At 55.4% G+C, this 17,157-nt stretch overlaps 1 protein-coding gene across 2 annotated transcripts in view; it reads right to left on the bottom strand.

Moving 5' to 3' along the window:
* The window catches only part of KCNH6 (potassium voltage-gated channel subfamily H member 6), a 38,929-nt gene that overhangs the window by 9,151 nt on the left and 12,621 nt on the right, over window positions 1–17,157 (bottom strand). Inside the window, exons 3-11 of one of the 2 annotated variants that reach the window (XM_077314935.1) lie at window positions 14,100–14,255; window positions 11,765–11,973; window positions 7,732–8,157; window positions 6,119–6,518; window positions 4,240–4,439; window positions 3,582–3,834; window positions 2,883–3,076; window positions 1,951–2,050; window positions 1,113–1,400 (exon numbers count right to left, since the gene is read on the bottom strand). In XM_077314935.1, the coding sequence (XP_077171050.1) occupies window positions 1,113–1,400; window positions 1,951–2,050; window positions 2,883–3,076; window positions 3,582–3,834; window positions 4,240–4,439; window positions 6,119–6,518; window positions 7,732–8,157; window positions 11,765–11,973; window positions 14,100–14,255 (2,226 nt within the window). The remainder of the gene's footprint in view (window positions 1–1,112; window positions 1,401–1,950; window positions 2,051–2,882; window positions 3,077–3,581; window positions 3,835–4,239; window positions 4,440–6,118; window positions 6,519–7,731; window positions 8,158–11,764; window positions 11,974–14,099; window positions 14,256–17,157) is intronic. The other variant, XM_077314936.1, reaches the window with a different exon arrangement.

Below are 17,157 nucleotides of genomic sequence, written 5' to 3'. Positions count from 1 at the left end.
CGCAGATCTGCAGTTGTTCGTCTACTAGCCCAAATATATAAGTTGTTGCTAAAATTGCCCTCCTGCCACAAGCCCAGAAAGCGGCAGGCCAGTTTTTAAAAAGGAGTCCTGAGGGACCCACTGAATTCAAAGCTGGTTCAGCTAATATCTGTTCCAGGGTGTTATGCCAATAAAGGTGCCTCGAGTTTTGAGTCTGTCTGTTCCAGGTAAATTAGCAGAAACTGTTCCTGAAGCCACATTAAGCACAGTGAAGAACAATGTATGCTGAGAGAAAAATCAGCATTGCTTCTGCCAAGGGAAGTCCTGCTGCACCGGCCTTTGGGAGTTCTCTGAGAAAGTTCTCCTGTACTTGGACTCTAAAAGGCTCTTGATAAGACACCTCACCAGACACTCTCGATGAAGCTTAGCAGTCATTCGATAAGGAGACAGGTTGTCTTATAAATTAAAAATCGGTTAACCAGAAAGAAAGCACAGAAGCAGCGGAGTACCATAATGACCGGGACCGGTGCTTTTTATTTTATTCATATATGATTTAGAATTGGGGGTTAGCATGGCCATTCCCACAGATGTTGACAAATTATTTAGGATGGTGAAAACTGAAATGGTTTGTGAAAAGTTCGAAGAGGATCTAAATAAATTATGTGACTGGACAACATCATGACAAATTAAGTTCGATGTGGATAAGTTTAACTGAAGCAAAGAGCAGCAACAAAATCCTAGCTCGTAACACGTACTGTCAGGCTCTGAACTGGCTGAGATCAAGACTGAAAGAGATCTTGATGTTACAGTGACAAGCTCAAAGAAAATGCCGATTCCGCAAGCAAATAACGTATCTGGTAACTCCCGTGTCATTGTATCTGATGAAGCCTACATACACGTCCCTCAAAACTTGCTTGGTCTGCACGGTGCCTGGCTGGACACAGACTTTGTCCATCAACCTTCCTGGTTAACTCTTAGAGACGGCCAAAGCTCCTCTGGGTCACCCCTTGAAGGCATGACTCCATTTCTCCTCTTGCCATTAATAAGCACCGAATCCTGAGCCAAGCCATGAGGGAATTTGGGCTTACCAGTGTGTTTTTCCAGACAAAGCAAGGGCACCCGGTGCCCCCTACCTGCATAAGACTGGCTGTCCTCGGTCACCAGCTGGCTGTCCTCTGTGCCACCGGGCACCAGGTTAACCACAGCGGAGGCATAGTTGGCCTTTTCACTGGCGCCAAGGGATTCGGCCTTTGGAGGGCAGAGCGTTTTGCCTTCATCTTCGCTTGTCTGGGAACAGGGCGTGGTTGTACTGCACATGTCATCCCAGTGGTTCCTGCTACGGGTGTCTTGCAGCTGCATGAGCTCAGAGTAGGCGTGGTACTGCTCCAGGTCAGAGATGCCTGCCTCCAAGCCATCGGGATCTGCAGTGGGAGGGGAGGGAAGCTGACTATGGAGAGGTCTGCGCAGTCAGATGTAAATCTCAAACCTTCCTCCGCTATGTCCCACACAGGAGACCAAGACCCAGCAAGCAAAATGTGCTCAAGATTCCCTGCCCCAAAGAGGTTAAACGGGCTTCAGCCTTTTTTGGCTCTGTCCCTGGCCTGGTGGAAGACTCTATCTGGTGAGACCAGGGCGCTCCAGGACCAAGGACAGCTCTGCAGGGCCTGCAAAATGGAGCTGTCCCACCAGCCTTCTCTTGAGGCCGGAAATGATACTGAAATTCTGACCTCCCTGCCCAAAACATCAGTTGAATTCTCCACCTTTTGATCCCCAAACTTATGTTTATATTACTTCCTCTCAGAGAAAACCAGCTCTTCTCCTCCTTAGCCTGCCCTGTAGGCTCTCCCACAAAGAGACCTTGGCTTTGACCCAACTTATCATTTCTTAGCTTCTAGGGGACAGAGAGGGTTGTCACGAGACAGCAAACAGCAGCCTGCTGGAGCCTCCCAGACATCCCAGGATGCCACTCACCTATCTTGTTCCCCTTGCAAGGGGACCGCTTGCGACGGCGTGCCCGGCGATAGTTGCAGGTGTACTCCTCGCTGAGTGGTGAGCGCGGAACACTATCTGCCTGGGAGAGAGAAGGGAGCGTCATGGGCAGAGCAGGCTGAGGTCTCACTTCCCACGGGTCTCCCTGCGCAGTGGGGAGGCCTAGACTTATGGGGAGGAGCTCCTCATAGAGGCATGCCAGGGTCACCAGCCATTTTGGTCTCCTGCCAGCGGGAAGGAGCTTCTCTCCCCAGCTCCCTGTCTGGATCTGAAGTCCTTGAGCCATTTGTCCATTTAAGGCTCTCCCTTTCTACCTCCACCCTTAGCAGATGGGTCAGAGAGGTTATTCTGCTGTCCCAGAAGGCCAGGGGGCTAGATCCTGCATCGCATGCACTCCCTAGGGGGAGTGGCATCTTCAGCAGCATACCAGTCTGCCCCTTCCTTAGCGGAGGTCCGCCTCGCAGTCCCCACCCCACCCCGGAAGTCGGTTCATTCTCTCACCAAACACGAGCAGATTGACGAGGAAGCCTCTGGGGGCATCCTGCTTTCCTACACCCCATAGGGATGGATTGCCCCCTCCCCCCGACCACAGGAGAAAGACTGCTTTGCATGGTCAGAATAGGTGAGATGTCTCCATGGCTCAGGTGGAGCTGAGCCCCAAGAGCATCCTTCTCCCAGTCCTGAAAGACCTAGCTGGAGCTGGAGAGCTTTGGCACCTCATTGCAGGTCCTGACGGCAGGTCCCAAGGAGAGGCCCTGAGCAGTGCCCCCCTCCCCGACCGCTGCTGGGGCTGGGAGAGTTGCTAATCTGCTCTTCTCCCACCTTGTCTGCAGAGGAGGGAGCTTGGCTGGGCTCTTATTTTCTCAGAGGGGGCTCCATGCAGATGCCCCCTCCCCCCCTGGAGGGAGACTCACATCTCGCAGGTTGAAGGTTATCTCCAGGTTGCTCCAGAAGTTGTCGGAGAAGGCGGGGTACATATCCAGGACTTCAAGGAGGTCTTCCCGCTGGATCTTATGCAGATCGCAATAGGTGAGGGCCCGCACGTCCGCATTGGATTTCCCGGGCCTGGCGTAGAGGCTGATGGGCTCTCCAAAAATGTCGTTCTTCCCTGCACAAGGGGGGGGGCATGACCTCATTAGAGGACATGGGTCTCCCTACCACGCCCACCAACACACAGACGGCTGCGGACCTTGGAGAGAGCATCTCTGGAAGTCTGCCCACCCTTGGGGGGGTCTCAGGGCTTTCACCGCCCCCTTCTTCCAGCCTCACTAACCCCAAGCTCCACCCAGTTGGAGGGCAGACAGAGGCAACGGTGGGGACAGGGGGCAGCTCTTCTGTGTGAGGACAACTTGTGGATGCCAGCCTCCAGACAGGGCCTGGGGATTCCCCAGAGTTATTTCTCATCTCCAGACTGCAGAGGGCAGTTCCTTCAGAGAATGGGGCTCATAGCCCACTGAGGTCCCTCTCCTGCCCAGACTCCACTCCCAAATCTCCTGGCGTGGATTAGGCAACCTTCCTCCCTATTCCCTGCCAGGGGCCAGGAGGGACCTGGCCTCCAAGGCAACGGATGTCCCCCTCCCCCTCCTACTTCCCTGAGCCCCCCTTCCATTCACCTAGGATGGCCACCACAATGTCCTCCCGCAGGATCTCGATGGAGCCTCGCGAGATGAAGTAGAGGGTGGTGAGGACGTCTCCAAAGTGCACGAGGGTGTCGCCGGGAGGGGCATGGGTGGTCTTGAACTTCATGGCCAGGGCCCGGAGGCAGCCCTTACTGGCCCCGCGGAAGGCCTTGCAGTTCTGGAGGAGGGTGCGGTTGAGGTGGAGGCAGATGTCGGCCTGCAGGCAGTCCGGGAAGCCCTTCAGCACCTGGGATGGGGGGAGGAGGAGGAGGAGGAGGAGGAGAAGGGGGGGTCTTTCGCCCCACCACCTCTAGGCAGATAGGCTGCTGGCACTCCCAGTGGGACAATGCCCGGCTGCTGTCAACCATGGCAAATGAAAAAATGTCACAAAAGAGTTTCTAGACCACTCTGTCAAGGCTTCTGTCATGCCATGGTCTTCCCAGAGACTGCTCCTCACTCCCTCCCCAAGACCGCTCAGGGGCAGAGCCAGGGCCTGAAAGCCAAAGCAGGACAGCACCACTCTTCTAGCTCCTGCCCCCCCCCCCCAGAACCTCCTGCTCCTCTAGAGGAGAGACGCCCACTGGGGAACCGAGCAAGCAGGCTGGCTGGCAGGCAGGGTGGCCCTCTCCCGATCCCCTCTGCCCTGACTCACCGCATTCATGTCGATCCCATTGGTGTAGGACCAGGCATGCTGGAAATACTCCTCCAGGCGCTGGCGGAGGGGGTTGGGGATCTGGTGGAAGCGGATAAATTCCTTCACCCGGAGCATCTGGGTGTGGTAGCGGGCCGTGCCCGAATACAGGCGCTGGATGATGGCTGAGACGTTGCCGAAGATGCTAGCGTACATCAGAGCTGTAACGGGAGGACAGGGGTCAACACAACGGGCTCCAGGGACCAAGGAAAGTTTGGAGGCCTGTACCCCAAGACTGCAAAAAGAGTGTTGTGGTCCTCAATGCCCTCCGGCGGATCAGGAGACCCCTTGTGAAAACCGGGAAAGGCAGTAGCACTTTCCCCAAAAAGCTCCCGAAGCTCAGTCCTGCTTGAATGTCTAAATCAGAAGCCCTTCTTTCTTCCCACAGATGTCTAAAGACAGCAACAGGCCACCCCACCCTGCTGCTTCCTCCGTTTCTTTAGGAGACTGAATCAGCCGGCACGAAACCCTTCTATGAAGGTGATAGACCTCAAGGCCTCAGTTTGTTTCCGGCTGGGCCCATTTGTCCTATAGAATCACAAAATCATAGAATCATAGAGTTGGAAGGGACCTCCTGGATCATCTAGTCCAACCTCCCAGATAATGCAGGTCATTCACAACCCTCTCGCTACCCCACTGTCACCTGCCACCCCCTTGAACTTTCACAGAATCCTCCTCTCCGTCAGATGGCTCTCCAGCCTCTGCTTAAAAATCTCCAAAGAGGGAGAAACCACCACCTCCCGAGGAAGCCTGTTCCACTGAGAAACTATTCTCACTGTCCCTCGTGCCAGTAACCTGTAGGCCTCAATTTCCTGGGGGGGGGGGCAGGGGTATGTGGGTCCAGGCTCACAGCTGGTGATCAACATTAAATTATCTCCTCAAGGGAGGGCAGTATACAAAAGTAATAAATAAATAAAATCCTAAGGACATGTATCTTAGATTTTGCCATACATAAATAAAGATACTGAAATTAAAAACACAAATCATGTAGGAATTTCCTGCCCTCTGCGTTTCCAAAGATTCCCAGTCTTTCCCTCAAAGAAATGGGCAAAAGTTCTCAGGATTCTTATGCTATATATATATGTTGAGTAAAAGCATGCTTTAAAAAGTATTTTACTTACTCCAAGTGAAAAACATTCATAAGTATTTTAGTGCTCCCCTTAACTTTCCACTGGAAAAGCTGAAACAAAGTCCTAAGAACTGCACCCTAATTTTTTTTTCATGGATGGTCTTCATGGATGGAGTTATGCTAAAGTAGAAAGAAGAAATCATTTGGCTGCTGTGGGTTTTCCAGGCTGTGAGGCCGTGGTCTGGTTGTTTTAGTTACTGACGTAACTGTGGTTGGCGTTCTCAGAGGTAGGACACAGCAAGATGGGAATCTCTCCTTGCCAAAGTGTGGAGTGTGTGAACAGTTGTTGGGCATTTTATTTACTTCTCAGGAAAAGACACTTCCTAACGGGCTTTCTAATGAACTCCACCCAGACACAGGGAAAACATTTCCTAATGTTCTTTTTAATGAACTCCACCCAGACACAGGGGAAACATTTCCTAATGGGCTTTCTAATGAACTCCACCCAGACACAGGGAAAATATTTCCTAATGGACTTTCTAATGAACTCCACCCAGACACAGGAAAAACGCTTCCTGGTTCCAGTCCATCCCCTGGGAGAATCACAGACAAGATAGGAATGTGAATAAATAAAACTAAAACTACCACACCTTGGCCACACATCCCAGGAAACCCACAACAGCCAGTTGACTCTGGCCATGAAAAAATTAGGCAATTCACAGAAGTCATCGCTGCTTAAAAGGAAGGGGGCGAGGACATGGCAGCACTCACAGCCAATCAGCATGACGCAGATGGAGAAGATCTTCTCGGAGTTGGTGTTGGGGGAAACATTGCCGAAGCCCACGCTGGTGAGGCTGCTGAAGGTGAAGTAGAGGGCCGTCACGTACTTGTCCTTGATAGAAGGCCCAGAGGAGACGTCGCTGTCATTGTAGCGCTTGCCTATCTGATCCCCCAGATTGTCCAGCCAGCCGATCTTGTGCTCCATGTATGGCCTCTCCACGTTGCCAATGGCGTACCAGATGCAGGCCAGCCAGTGCGCAATGAGGGCAAAAGTGCACATGAGCAAGAAGAGGACGGCCGCCCCGTATTCAGAATAGCGGTCCAGTTTACGGGCCACCCTCACCAAACGCAACAGTCGAGCCGTCTTCAGCAGCCCAATCAGGGTGGTGGTCTGCAGAAGAGAAGAAGCAACAGGTAGAAATGGGGGGGGGAGGGCCCGTGGGGCAGGCAGTCCTAGGGTAGCGCTCGGGGGCTCTATGTATTTCCTTCTAAGTGGACAGGTTGGGTAAGAACTGTGCCCGTATTTCCATCCCATGAAAGTGTCACGTAGAGAGGTTTGCTTCCGGAAAAAACAGACACAGACTGACGGACAATTCGCCAGACATGCATTTGCTCTCGGGAAGTACCATGTGCCACGATTCCAGCAGGGTCCCATTTCCCCAGGTCTCAAGAGTTCCACATGATTTCACGGTACATGGTAGTACTACGTCTTGAGGCAAGATTTCTTCTGAAGTTTGGGACGATGCTAGGGTTGGGCGAAACCCATCAGACACTTTCCCTTGGATATATAAAGGTAAAGGTAAAGGTATCCCCTGTGCAAGCACCGAGTCATGTCTGACCCTTGGGGTGACGCCCTCCAGCGTTTTCATGGCAGACTCAATACGGGGTGGTTTGCCGGTGCCTTCCCCAGTCATTACCATTTACCCCCCAGCAAGCTGGATACTCATTTTACCGACCTCGGAAGGATGGAAGGCTAAGTCAACCTTGAGCCGGCTGCTGGGATCGAACTCCCAGCCTCATGGGCAGAGCTTTCAGACAACATTTCTGCTGCCTTACCACTCTGCGCCACAAGAGGCTCTTACTTGGATATATATACACTCTCAAAATTAGGGGCCAAATTTTTATAGAATGGTGTTCTCTGGCAGATGTTGCCTCCCAGCTGCCAGAACTCTACCCCCCCCTCCCAGCATCTATGAGCTTTGCTTGTTCTCTGAAGAATCCTTTGCACACATGCTGGCAACCCTGAAGGTTTCTAGGGAGGCAGAGGACTGTGAAAGAGCCAGGACTGTAGCAGGCTTCCCAAAAGGCCCCCTGCTAATAAAATCCCTTGCAATGATATTGCAGGGATTTCTCCCACAACCTCCCCACCCCCTCCTAAAGATCCATAGTGGGGGAGGCGTGAGATGCATCAGACCATGCCTCCTGACAACTGGATGCTCAGAAGACCACTAAGGGCCATGCGCTTGCTAACTTTTCTTTACCAGCACAAACATCCGTCTTTAGCAACACAACCCAAGCTCATGCTTCTAGGATCTGCCTAGCGCTTCCATGACTGGCCAGGATCCCAGGGTCTCCCACGCTGCCACGCCCAATATTCATCTCACCTCATCGGATCCCGTGTGGAAGATGAGCAAGTCGAAGGGGATGGCGGCCACCATGTCAATGAGGAACCAGCCCTTGAAGTAGTGGATGGCGATCTTGGCCGGGTGGCTGACCACCTCATCATTGATGTTGACGTAGGTGGTGCGGAAGTTGATGATGATGTCCACAATGAACATGATGTCTACAATGAGGTCAATGATGTTGAGTGGGTCACAGGAGTAGCTGCAGACCAAGTGATTCTCCTCCTGTTCTTCGTTGAGCAGGAAGGCAGCTGAGTACGGGGTGAAGACTGCCGTGTAGATGACTAAAAGCAAGATCAGCCAGTCCCAAACTGCCTTGAAAGGACTGTAGTGTAAGATGGTCCATCGGTGGATACGTGGAGCCTGCAGCTTGTACTCCGGGAGGACGTCAGCCCCCAGGGACAGGACCTGCCGCAGAGAGAGGTATACAGGGGCGTGACGGAGAAGTCTAGAATTCTGCAGCCCTAGAACTTAAGCAATGCAGCTGCACTAATTGGGGCATCCAAAGGACTTAAGGCACGAGCACTGCCTAGGAGGATTTCACATGCACATCGAAATTCCAGGAACAAAAGGAACGGGAACCAGGAAGGGTGCATATTTTATTATACTAGAGGTGATCTGCAAATATCAATACATTCCAGGAAAAAATCAATAAAATCAAATTCAATTAAAAGGCAACACTAAAATTAGCTCCAAAGTCAGTAGTAATGATAAAATAGTTACAAAACACTTGGCAAGATCTATAAAACAAAAGTAAGAGCCACAAGTATTACGCAGAGACATCTGCATATCAATGAAATAACTCTGCTATGCTAACACTTTTAAGTTTGGCCGTTAGGCAAAATGGAACGAACGGGTTGGGCCACTGGGAGGATCTGGCGGGACCCCTCTTGTGTCGCTTCGACCAAATTTCCTCCATGCCTCAGAATCAGTGGTCCCCCCCCCCATGGGAGAGCGCAGGCTGTGTGTGGCAGCAGCCCTCTCTGAGGAGACGGCCGACAGAAAGACAGAGGCAGCGCAACATGGTGGTTAAGAGGGACAGCCTCTCATCTGAAGAACCAGCCTTGATTCCCCACTCCTCCTCCCCATGCAGCCAGCTGGATGACCTTGGGCCAGTCACAGTTCTCTTAGAGCTCTCTCAGTCCCGCTTACTTCACCGGGTGGCTGTTGTGGGGAAAGGAAGGGGTTTGTAAGCTGCTTTGGGACTTTTCAGGTAGTGCAAAGCAGGATATAAAAAGCGGCTCTTCTTCTCTCCCCCCCCCCTCGCCCATGACCCAGGCCCCCTCAGATCTCCTCCGGGGTCTGCTCATCTCGCTTGCCTCTCACCCACAGCCAGGCAGCAAAGAGGCTACGCAGAGGGCATTCGTGGCAGAGACAAATCAAAACCCATCGATCTGTCCTCCCTGAGCGGAGAGGAAAGCACCAACCAACAGCCAGGAGGCCAACTGGGGGGGGGGGGGAGAGAGAGAGGAAAGCAATCGTTCTGTGAACCAAAGGGGGGGGGCAGGCAAGAATCAGGTGGGATGCCAGAGTGGGATGCCAACAGGAGGCAGGGGAGGGAAGGCCAGCTTCTCGGCAGTTCCCAGGGCAGGAGAACTGGCACCAGGGCCTGCGGTCCGGGGGGGGGGGGGGGGGGGAGGGGAGGGCACGCCCTGCTCAGGCTGCATAGGGGTCACCTGAACCTGTGACAGTTTCTGGAAACCCTTGCAGGAAATTTGGCTTAATCGCCTTCCAGGAGCGAGCGAGTGAAGAGTTCAGCTCGGCTTTCTTATCTTGCTTTAGAAAAAGATAACAAGTCTACACAACACGCCTATTCCTCTGATCCTCTGCGCCCAAGGGAGAGGAAGACCTTGTGGGGTGGAGCCTGGGGAGGGGGAGGGACTTCAGTGGGGCGGAAGGCCAGCGAGGGCCCCCTCCCGAACCTTCTTATCTAGGGGAAGGCCTCTCCAGCCACCCCACCTTGCCCTGCGGCTTCAGCCGGCCTCACAAACGGTGCCGCTGCCCCGCAAGCCCAGCATCGGGCTGGCAGCAGCCGCAAAACACGACCTCTCCCCGACGGCTGCTCTGAACGGGATGCACCGGCGGGGTCTGGGGGCTCTACGGTCGCCCGTCTCCTACTCCAGCCCTGCCGGGAGGCGCCTTCACAGCCACAGCGGCGGCTGGACTCTAAGCCCGGGGACCGCCTCGCAGGGCTTGGCCGGATCGCCTCGGGGTCGCTCCCGCGCCGTCCGGGCCCCCGCCCCGCCCCCCCCCCCCCGACGACTGGCCCCGGCAGCCCTCCCCCCTACCCGGCACCGTCTCCGCCCCTGGCCCACCGCGCTCACCGGCTTCAGCTTCAGCTTGAGACTCATGGTGCCGGCGCGGCGCGTGTGCGGGGCCCCGCGGGTCGGACGAGGGAGGGAGGGAGGGAGGGAGGAGGGCACCGCCCGGAGCGCACGTGGCGACCCACCCTGCCCTCCACCCCAGTCTTCTGGCCGGCGGCGGCGGCGGCGGCGGTAGGGCGAGTTACTCGCCGACGGGACGGGTGCCAGGCGGGCGGGCGGCGAGGAGACGGACAGCCCCCTTCGCGCGAAGCCTCTCTTGCCAGGGAGGAGGAGGAGGAGCAGCCTCCCGCCGGACCGGGAGAGCCCCCGGAATGACAGCGGCCGCCCTCCTCTCCCCCGACGCCCGCCCCCAATCGCCAGACCAACCCCTCCCCTCCCCCCCTGCCCGGGCGACCCTCCTTCCGCTCCCCACCCGGCCCGACCCGGCCCGACCCGCGGCGCTCCTCCGTCCCCCGGGCGCCCCGCGCAAGAACAGGGGAAGCCGCGCCGGGAGAGGAAGAAGAGCCTCTTTTCAGGGCGCGAAGGAGTCCCCCGGAGGCTGACGAGCCCCTCTCCTCTCCCCACCACAGGCGCCCCCTGGGAGGGAGGGAGGGAGGGAGGTGGGGCTGGCAGCTCGCGGGTTGCAAGTGGCGGCGGGGGGAGGAGGGGGGGGGAATCGAACCGGCCCGCTAGGCTACAAGCCTCCGCCCCTAAGCACTACACCAAGTCGGCAAGCACGGGGGGGGGGGCAGGGGGAGAGAATAGCCCCCCCCCCGGCAAGGGGCCCCAGGAAGCCCCCTCCTGGCCGAAGCGGGAGAGGCAGCCGGGGTCTGGGGCCAGGCTTGTCTTCTGGGGGTCCAGCAGTGGGCCCTTCTTCCGACTCATGTCCCCTTTGGTGCCCCCAGAGCTGCCGAGAGGTGGGCATTCCGTGGCCCCTTCTGAGCTGTAGTCCCGGGGAGCTCTTTCCGAGGCAGCCCCCCCCCCCCCAGCTTCTGTGGGGAAGTCCGGGCCTGAGGAAGGCGAGTGGTGATCCCTTAATCTGAGTGTTTGTGTGTGTGTGTTTGTGGGGGGGGGGGCGATGACACACAGGGACGGACATATTTTCCAACATGAGCATTTTACGCACATCAGATGTACAAAACCGCACAGGATCCTGAAGCACCTTCCCAGGCCCAAAGAAGCGTCACTGCTGTGTGGGGCCCAGGATCCCTGCCGGCCAGCCACCCACCCGCCTGGCCATCCATCGACTGCCCTTTGGATCCAGCCCTGCCAGAGGCCTGTCACCTTCCTGCTAGCTAGCTAATGACCCCGTATTGACAGGACACCGTCACAACTGAGGTCAGCCATCAGCCCTGTTGCCTAGCAGCAGCAGCAGCAACCCCCCCCCCAAGCAGCTGGGCCCCTCCCCGTCCCCAGGGCTCCAGATCCACCAGGCGGCACTGGGGGAGCACGGAAGACCCAGCACCGCCAGCTGAGCTGCTTTGTGGCAAGGGAGGGCTCGTGTCCCTCCCCGGCCCTCCTGCCCCCTCCGGTGTGTCTTTGCCCATCACAGTAGAGGTGCCTCTCCTGCAGAAGCCTCTGTGACGGGGCACAGCCGAGACCTGCTCCCTTGCGCCTAGAGGCCATTCATCTTGCTCCTCCTGGTCGTGAGGGCACGCCTCCCTGCCTCCCTCCCCGCTTGAGGGCTGCTGTGTGTCAGAGGGACCACATACCTGTGTGACCTTTTCTGTGACATTCTGGGTGCGCTCGGGGACCTTGTGTGGTGCGATGATCTCGATCTCGGTGGTTGAGCCCGACCGATGTTTTTCCAGGTTGAACTCCACAAAGTTGAGAGTGAACTGTGGGATCTGGCTGATGGTCCTGTACTTCATCAGGTCGGAGTCAGAGGTCGAATTCTGGCTGGCCTTGAACTGGGAAGCTTCTGGGGGGGAAGGGAAGGGAATGCCATCAAGCCGGGCAGCCCACCACCCTGGCCATGGACGGGATCCGTGCTGGGACCCACAGGGGCATGTCAATCACTTTTCCCTGCAAAGACCTGCGGGGGGGGGGGGCTTCCTTGTGGTGCTTGCGTGCTGGGAGTATAATTTTGTGCAACCAGCAATTCACTTTGTAGCAGCATATTGGCCTTTCCCAGTGGGGCGGGGCACAGCCGCTCAGGACCCTCCCCCCCTCCTCGGTGGCAGCTGTGGAGTTCCAAGGGGGAGGGAGAGTCTGGTGGGTCGGGCTTGGAAAGAGGTGTGATCCAAGCCATCCTGGGTGCATCGCTCCGGCCTCTGCTCCAGCCACCTTGCCCGCTGTGCGCTGAGCATCAGCCAGCAGCCCCAACTGCAGAGAGACTTTCCTGCAAAGAAAAGAAGGCTGCTGCCCTCTACTGCTCATTCCCGGGGCTGCAGCTACTCAGGCTGTTCTGCAACCTCCCCCCCCCCACCCGCCCTACAGAGTGGAAATGGTTGTCCCCCCCTCCCCTGGCTTTGGGGCAGGGATGTGGGGCACTGGAGGCCAGGGAAGAGGTTTGGGGTGGGATTGCCTTCCCAAGTCCTGGCCCCACTGCCTGGCTGTGCTTCACCCAATTTCTGAGGGGGCCCCGTTCCCCCCTCCTTCACCCGGGCCCTCCAAGGATTGGGAGGCTGTGTCCACCATCAAGGCCGCAGGATGGCCCTGAGAGGGCTCTGAGGGAACTGGGACTGGCCCCTTTGGGCCACCCAGCATGTGGAGGAGGAGGGGTGGGGAATCAGAACCCGTTCCCCGGACAAGAGCCTGCTGCCCTTCACTGTGACCGTAAGCAGGAGCCTGAACCAAGCTGGTTTGGGCTGGCCATTCTCACGGGTTTGCACGAATTTTCACTTATTAATAATAATTATTATTCTTAATACTATAATTCTGGCCACCCTCTCCGAGGTCACAGCAGGTCAAGTGAAGCATGCAGTGGCACCCCTTCAGTGTTCTACATTGTTTTGATTTATTGTCCCATTTGTTTAATCTATACAGTATCTCTGAATAATGCTCTGCCCTGAAATTGCTCTGCCGTTCTGTTTGTCAGTGATTCATAGCAGGTGTGTTGCTGTCTCACGTGTATGTTTACTTCCTGGAGCTCAGCTCCTTAGATTTTTGCATCACAATGATTTATGTATCTATGCTCCCCAAGATTCACACGGGAGCAATGAGGGTCCCCCTGTGTCTCCACTAACCGCTAAGCCAGCACAGGATGTTGGGTTGGGATGCGGGGGGAGCCCAGGATCTGGGTCCCCTCCCTGAACTAGCCCCCCATCTTGTACTTGCACGTTTGAGTCCCTCCCCATGCTGAACTGACACACTGAGTTTCTCCCAGGCGTTTCCCTGTGACACGCAGCAAGGGCACAGAAGAAGCCAAGCAGGAGAGGACAGGAGCTCCAAGCAGGAACTGGCCACAGAGAGCCCCCAGTTCCAAAACAACCATTCCCCCTTTAGTTCTTGGAGCCCAGACAGACTGGGGCAACAAGGAGACCCTGCTCTCCTCTCTGTGGGCACCCCAGCCCTGAGAGCAGCCACATCCTCAGGAAACAATCCATGGAGAATCTTACAGCAGACTGTCATGGTTAAGAGCGGCAGCCTCTAACCTGGAGAACTGGACTTGATTCCTCACTCCTCCTCCACATGCAGCCAGTTGGGTAGCCTTGGCTGGTCCCAGTTCTCTTAGAGTTCTCTCAGTCCCACATACCTCACAAGGTGTCTGTTGTGGGGCGAGGAAGGGTAGGCAGTCGTAAGTCACTTTGAGACTCCTCTGGGTAGTAACAAGTGTGGTATTAAAAGAACAGCTTCTTCCAGTAGATTCATCCATTGATTTCCCTTTGTTTCACTGTAATCTTTCCACCTTGGGAGCACTTCTCAGCCCCATCCCCCACTGTGTGTGATGTTTACATCAGGAGGAAGAAGAGGATCCACAAAGAAGGCTTGCCTACAGTTCTGGCACTAATGCTCAACCCGGACTCTCACAAGACTTAAGGGGAACTTATAATTCTTTCCACAATGCTTCATCAGTACTGGAGCTTAGCCTCCGGCGCCTCTCACCTGTGCGCCATCCTTGGGACAGGCGGTGGTGCAGGCTCTGTCGGGTGCTTCTGGCCAGAAGAGCAGCTAGATCCTCAAAGTTCAAGATGAACATGATGACCACACCATCCTCGTTTTTGACAGGTACAACATCCACCAGGCACCGGATACAGGATGCTGCCACGGAAAAGGAGAAATACAAAAATGAATGTGGTGAAGTGGGCCCAAGAGTAAACCAATACTTTCAACCTCTGGTGTCCTTCAGGGCTTGGCCTTCCCCTGAATTGACTGTGACTTTAACACACCTTTTGGCCACCTCACCATAAGGCCATGACAGACGAGGATGGGATTTCCCCCAGCGGACAGATCCTGCTAAGGACCCCTTCTGAATTCATCTCTGCACGGTGGTCTGAGCATGGACACAACCTCTGGACAGCCCCAGCTTCTCTGGCTTCTATGCCCCATTCCAGGGTGTCCCTCCGAATTAGCAATATCATTTATTAAGGGACCAGAGCTAATTACGATTTTTGTGCACTGCAGAATCCTGATTGCCACTATAAAGTGCTCCATTCTGCTCCTTATTCACACTTCTGAATCGCCCCTAGGGGTGCCAGCTCTGGTTTGGGAAATCCCTGGAGGTTTGGGGAAAGGGTGGAGGCCAAGGAAGGCAGGGCTGGAGCAGGTCTTTAATAGGATTTTATACTTCAAATGATCTTGAGCTACAAAAAAAAGAAAAGAAAAAAGGGGCTTGCACTCGAAAGCTCACGCCCTGAATAAATCTTAAAGGTGCTATTGGACCCTGATTTTATTGTGCTACATGGCTACCCTTTTGAATTCTCCTCTGTCATCACTCATGCTAGAATGATTTTGGCCATACGGCTGTAAAGAGCTCAGGTTCCTGTAATCAGGAACAGATGGCCAGGATCTCAGAACTTCCAAATCCACTGTGACGTCAGTGGCCTGTGATACACAAAAGAAGGGTGTGTGTGTGTGTGTGTGTGTGTTGGGGGGGGGAGCATGGGCATGTTTAAATCTCTTTGAGATCCAGCCTTCTGGGAGTTCAACATCTGCAATGTCAAGAGCCAGGTGAGAAAGCAGCTAGGGGATTTGAGGAACACGGCAGTCCAGAGGCCGTGGCTGCAGGACCAGCAGTAGAACCCAGCAGCCTCCATTCTCAGCCAGCTTTCGATCTTGGTTTAGCCAAAGGGTGGAGCAAGAACGGAATAAAAATCCGGCAGTCTTCTAAAGGCTCCCAAGGCAGATGGCAGGTTTCTGCGGGCATTTCTGCGGGCTGCCACTGGAGGCTGCTGCCTGCAAGAAAACTGACCAGAGGAACCCCAGGCCTGGCTGAGCCCCGACCCTTCTGTGTTCAGCTTTTGCCAATGACCGTGGGAAGCCAAAGGAGAGGGTGGGAGGGTTTGCCACACACCTGCTATTAGCTCTGTGGAGAAATGCACCGTATTGGGCAGCCAGGGCTCGAGTCTTAAGCATCTCTCTCTCTCTCTCTCTCCACTGAAGACAGGCAGGGTGAGGGAAGCCAAGAGTTCCCGAGACTCCCCAAGCAGCAACTGTTAATGCTCTGGGAAATGCCCTTCACCTTCCTGGTGGTCCAGAGACAACAAGGTGGTCCGCTCCCACCCTAACTGGGCAACTGAATACTTAGGGCTGCAAGAGACAAGACTGTCTCTTCCTGGAAGGCTCTCCCAGCGATGGTGGCAAATCTGCAGGTCTCCAGTCCTTCTCTTCTAGAAGGGAAGGGCCTCTGGTCCCCCTCGTCCCCCTCTTCTGCATCCGCTCCCTTTGGGAGGGGGGCCTCCAGAACAGCACCCGGCACTCCAGGTGGGGCCTGACCAACACAGTGTGCCATGGGACTATGACCTCTTGTCATTTGGGATGTTCTTCCAGTAGACCCTCAGACCTCACCCCGGGAGGGGGGGCTGGCATTCCCAAGGGAAGAGAACAGGGTGGGGAGGGGGGCAGGGCTGCCTCTAGCAAGAGCCCTCCAGGCATCTCTCCATGAAACAAAAAGCTCCGGAGGTCTTGGATTTTTTCCAGCCCTTTGATTAGCCAGGCCAATATTTTCTAAACCTTTTCAGCACGACCACAGGAGAGAAGCAGGCCTCAGACCCAGGCTCAGAGGACCCTTCTATCCCCAGGAACTGAACTCCTCTTTCGATTCAGCCAGCTTTTTCTTAAGAATGCTTTAAGAATGACACAGCAATTTTTGCTGAAGGGATCTGCTTCTCAGCTGGAGGACTAGAGAGAATCACAGCGGAGATTTCACTGGGGACTCTGTCCCCTGGATAACATTTGGTAATATGATCTGACATTCTTGTATTATAGGTGCATCAATTGTGTACGTTCCTGTCCACTAGCAAACCTGACGAAGGGCCATTTCATTTTTTAGACCTCAATGTAGCCTTCCTGTCATTTGCTTCTGCTTTGGCTTCTTGGCTTTCCAACCTGCAGGTGAGGGCTGGGCTGGGCTTCTCCCAGGATGGCAGAGGAAATGGCTGCTGGGTGGGTGGACTCTCTCCCCGCCCTCCTCCCTCCCAGACTTCGCCCCCCCTCCAATCTGCAGCCATCGACCAACCTACTGTGGGCCACCCTCCTCAGCTTATCTGCTCAGCCCCCTCCACTCCCGGTGGGGGACCCTCTTCCACCCACTCCTAGGGGGACCAGGCTGCGGGTGGGGCCTGGAGGTCTCCAGAAGTACAGGGCATCTCCAGGTAGGGTGGCCAGCTCCAGGTTGGTCTTTTGAGGGATGCAGCCTGAGGAGGGGGGAGTTGAGAAAAGGGAGGGGAGGCAGTTGGATATAAGCAGGGTCCCTCCCCCAAAGCAGCCATTCTCTCCAGAGGAACTGACCTATGTTGCCTGGGTATCAACGGTAATCCCAGAATACCTCCAGTCACTGCCTGCAGGTTGGCAGCCTTTCCTCCATTCAGCAGAGCTCCGTTCCCCTGGAGAGAATGGCCGCCTAGAGGACGTGTCATTCTACCCCACTGAAGTCCCTCCCCAACTCCCCCCTCGGCAGCCTCCCCGCTCAAAGTATCCAGCCTCTCCCCAACCCAGAACTGGC

This window comes from Paroedura picta, chromosome 16 (assembly GCF_049243985.1).
Source record: "Paroedura picta isolate Pp20150507F chromosome 16, Ppicta_v3.0, whole genome shotgun sequence".
In the NCBI taxonomy this organism is placed as follows: Eukaryota; Metazoa; Chordata; class Lepidosauria; order Squamata; family Gekkonidae; genus Paroedura; species Paroedura picta.
Note: the sequence above shows the minus strand (reverse complement) of the source record. Positions and strands in the feature narration are given on the sequence as shown.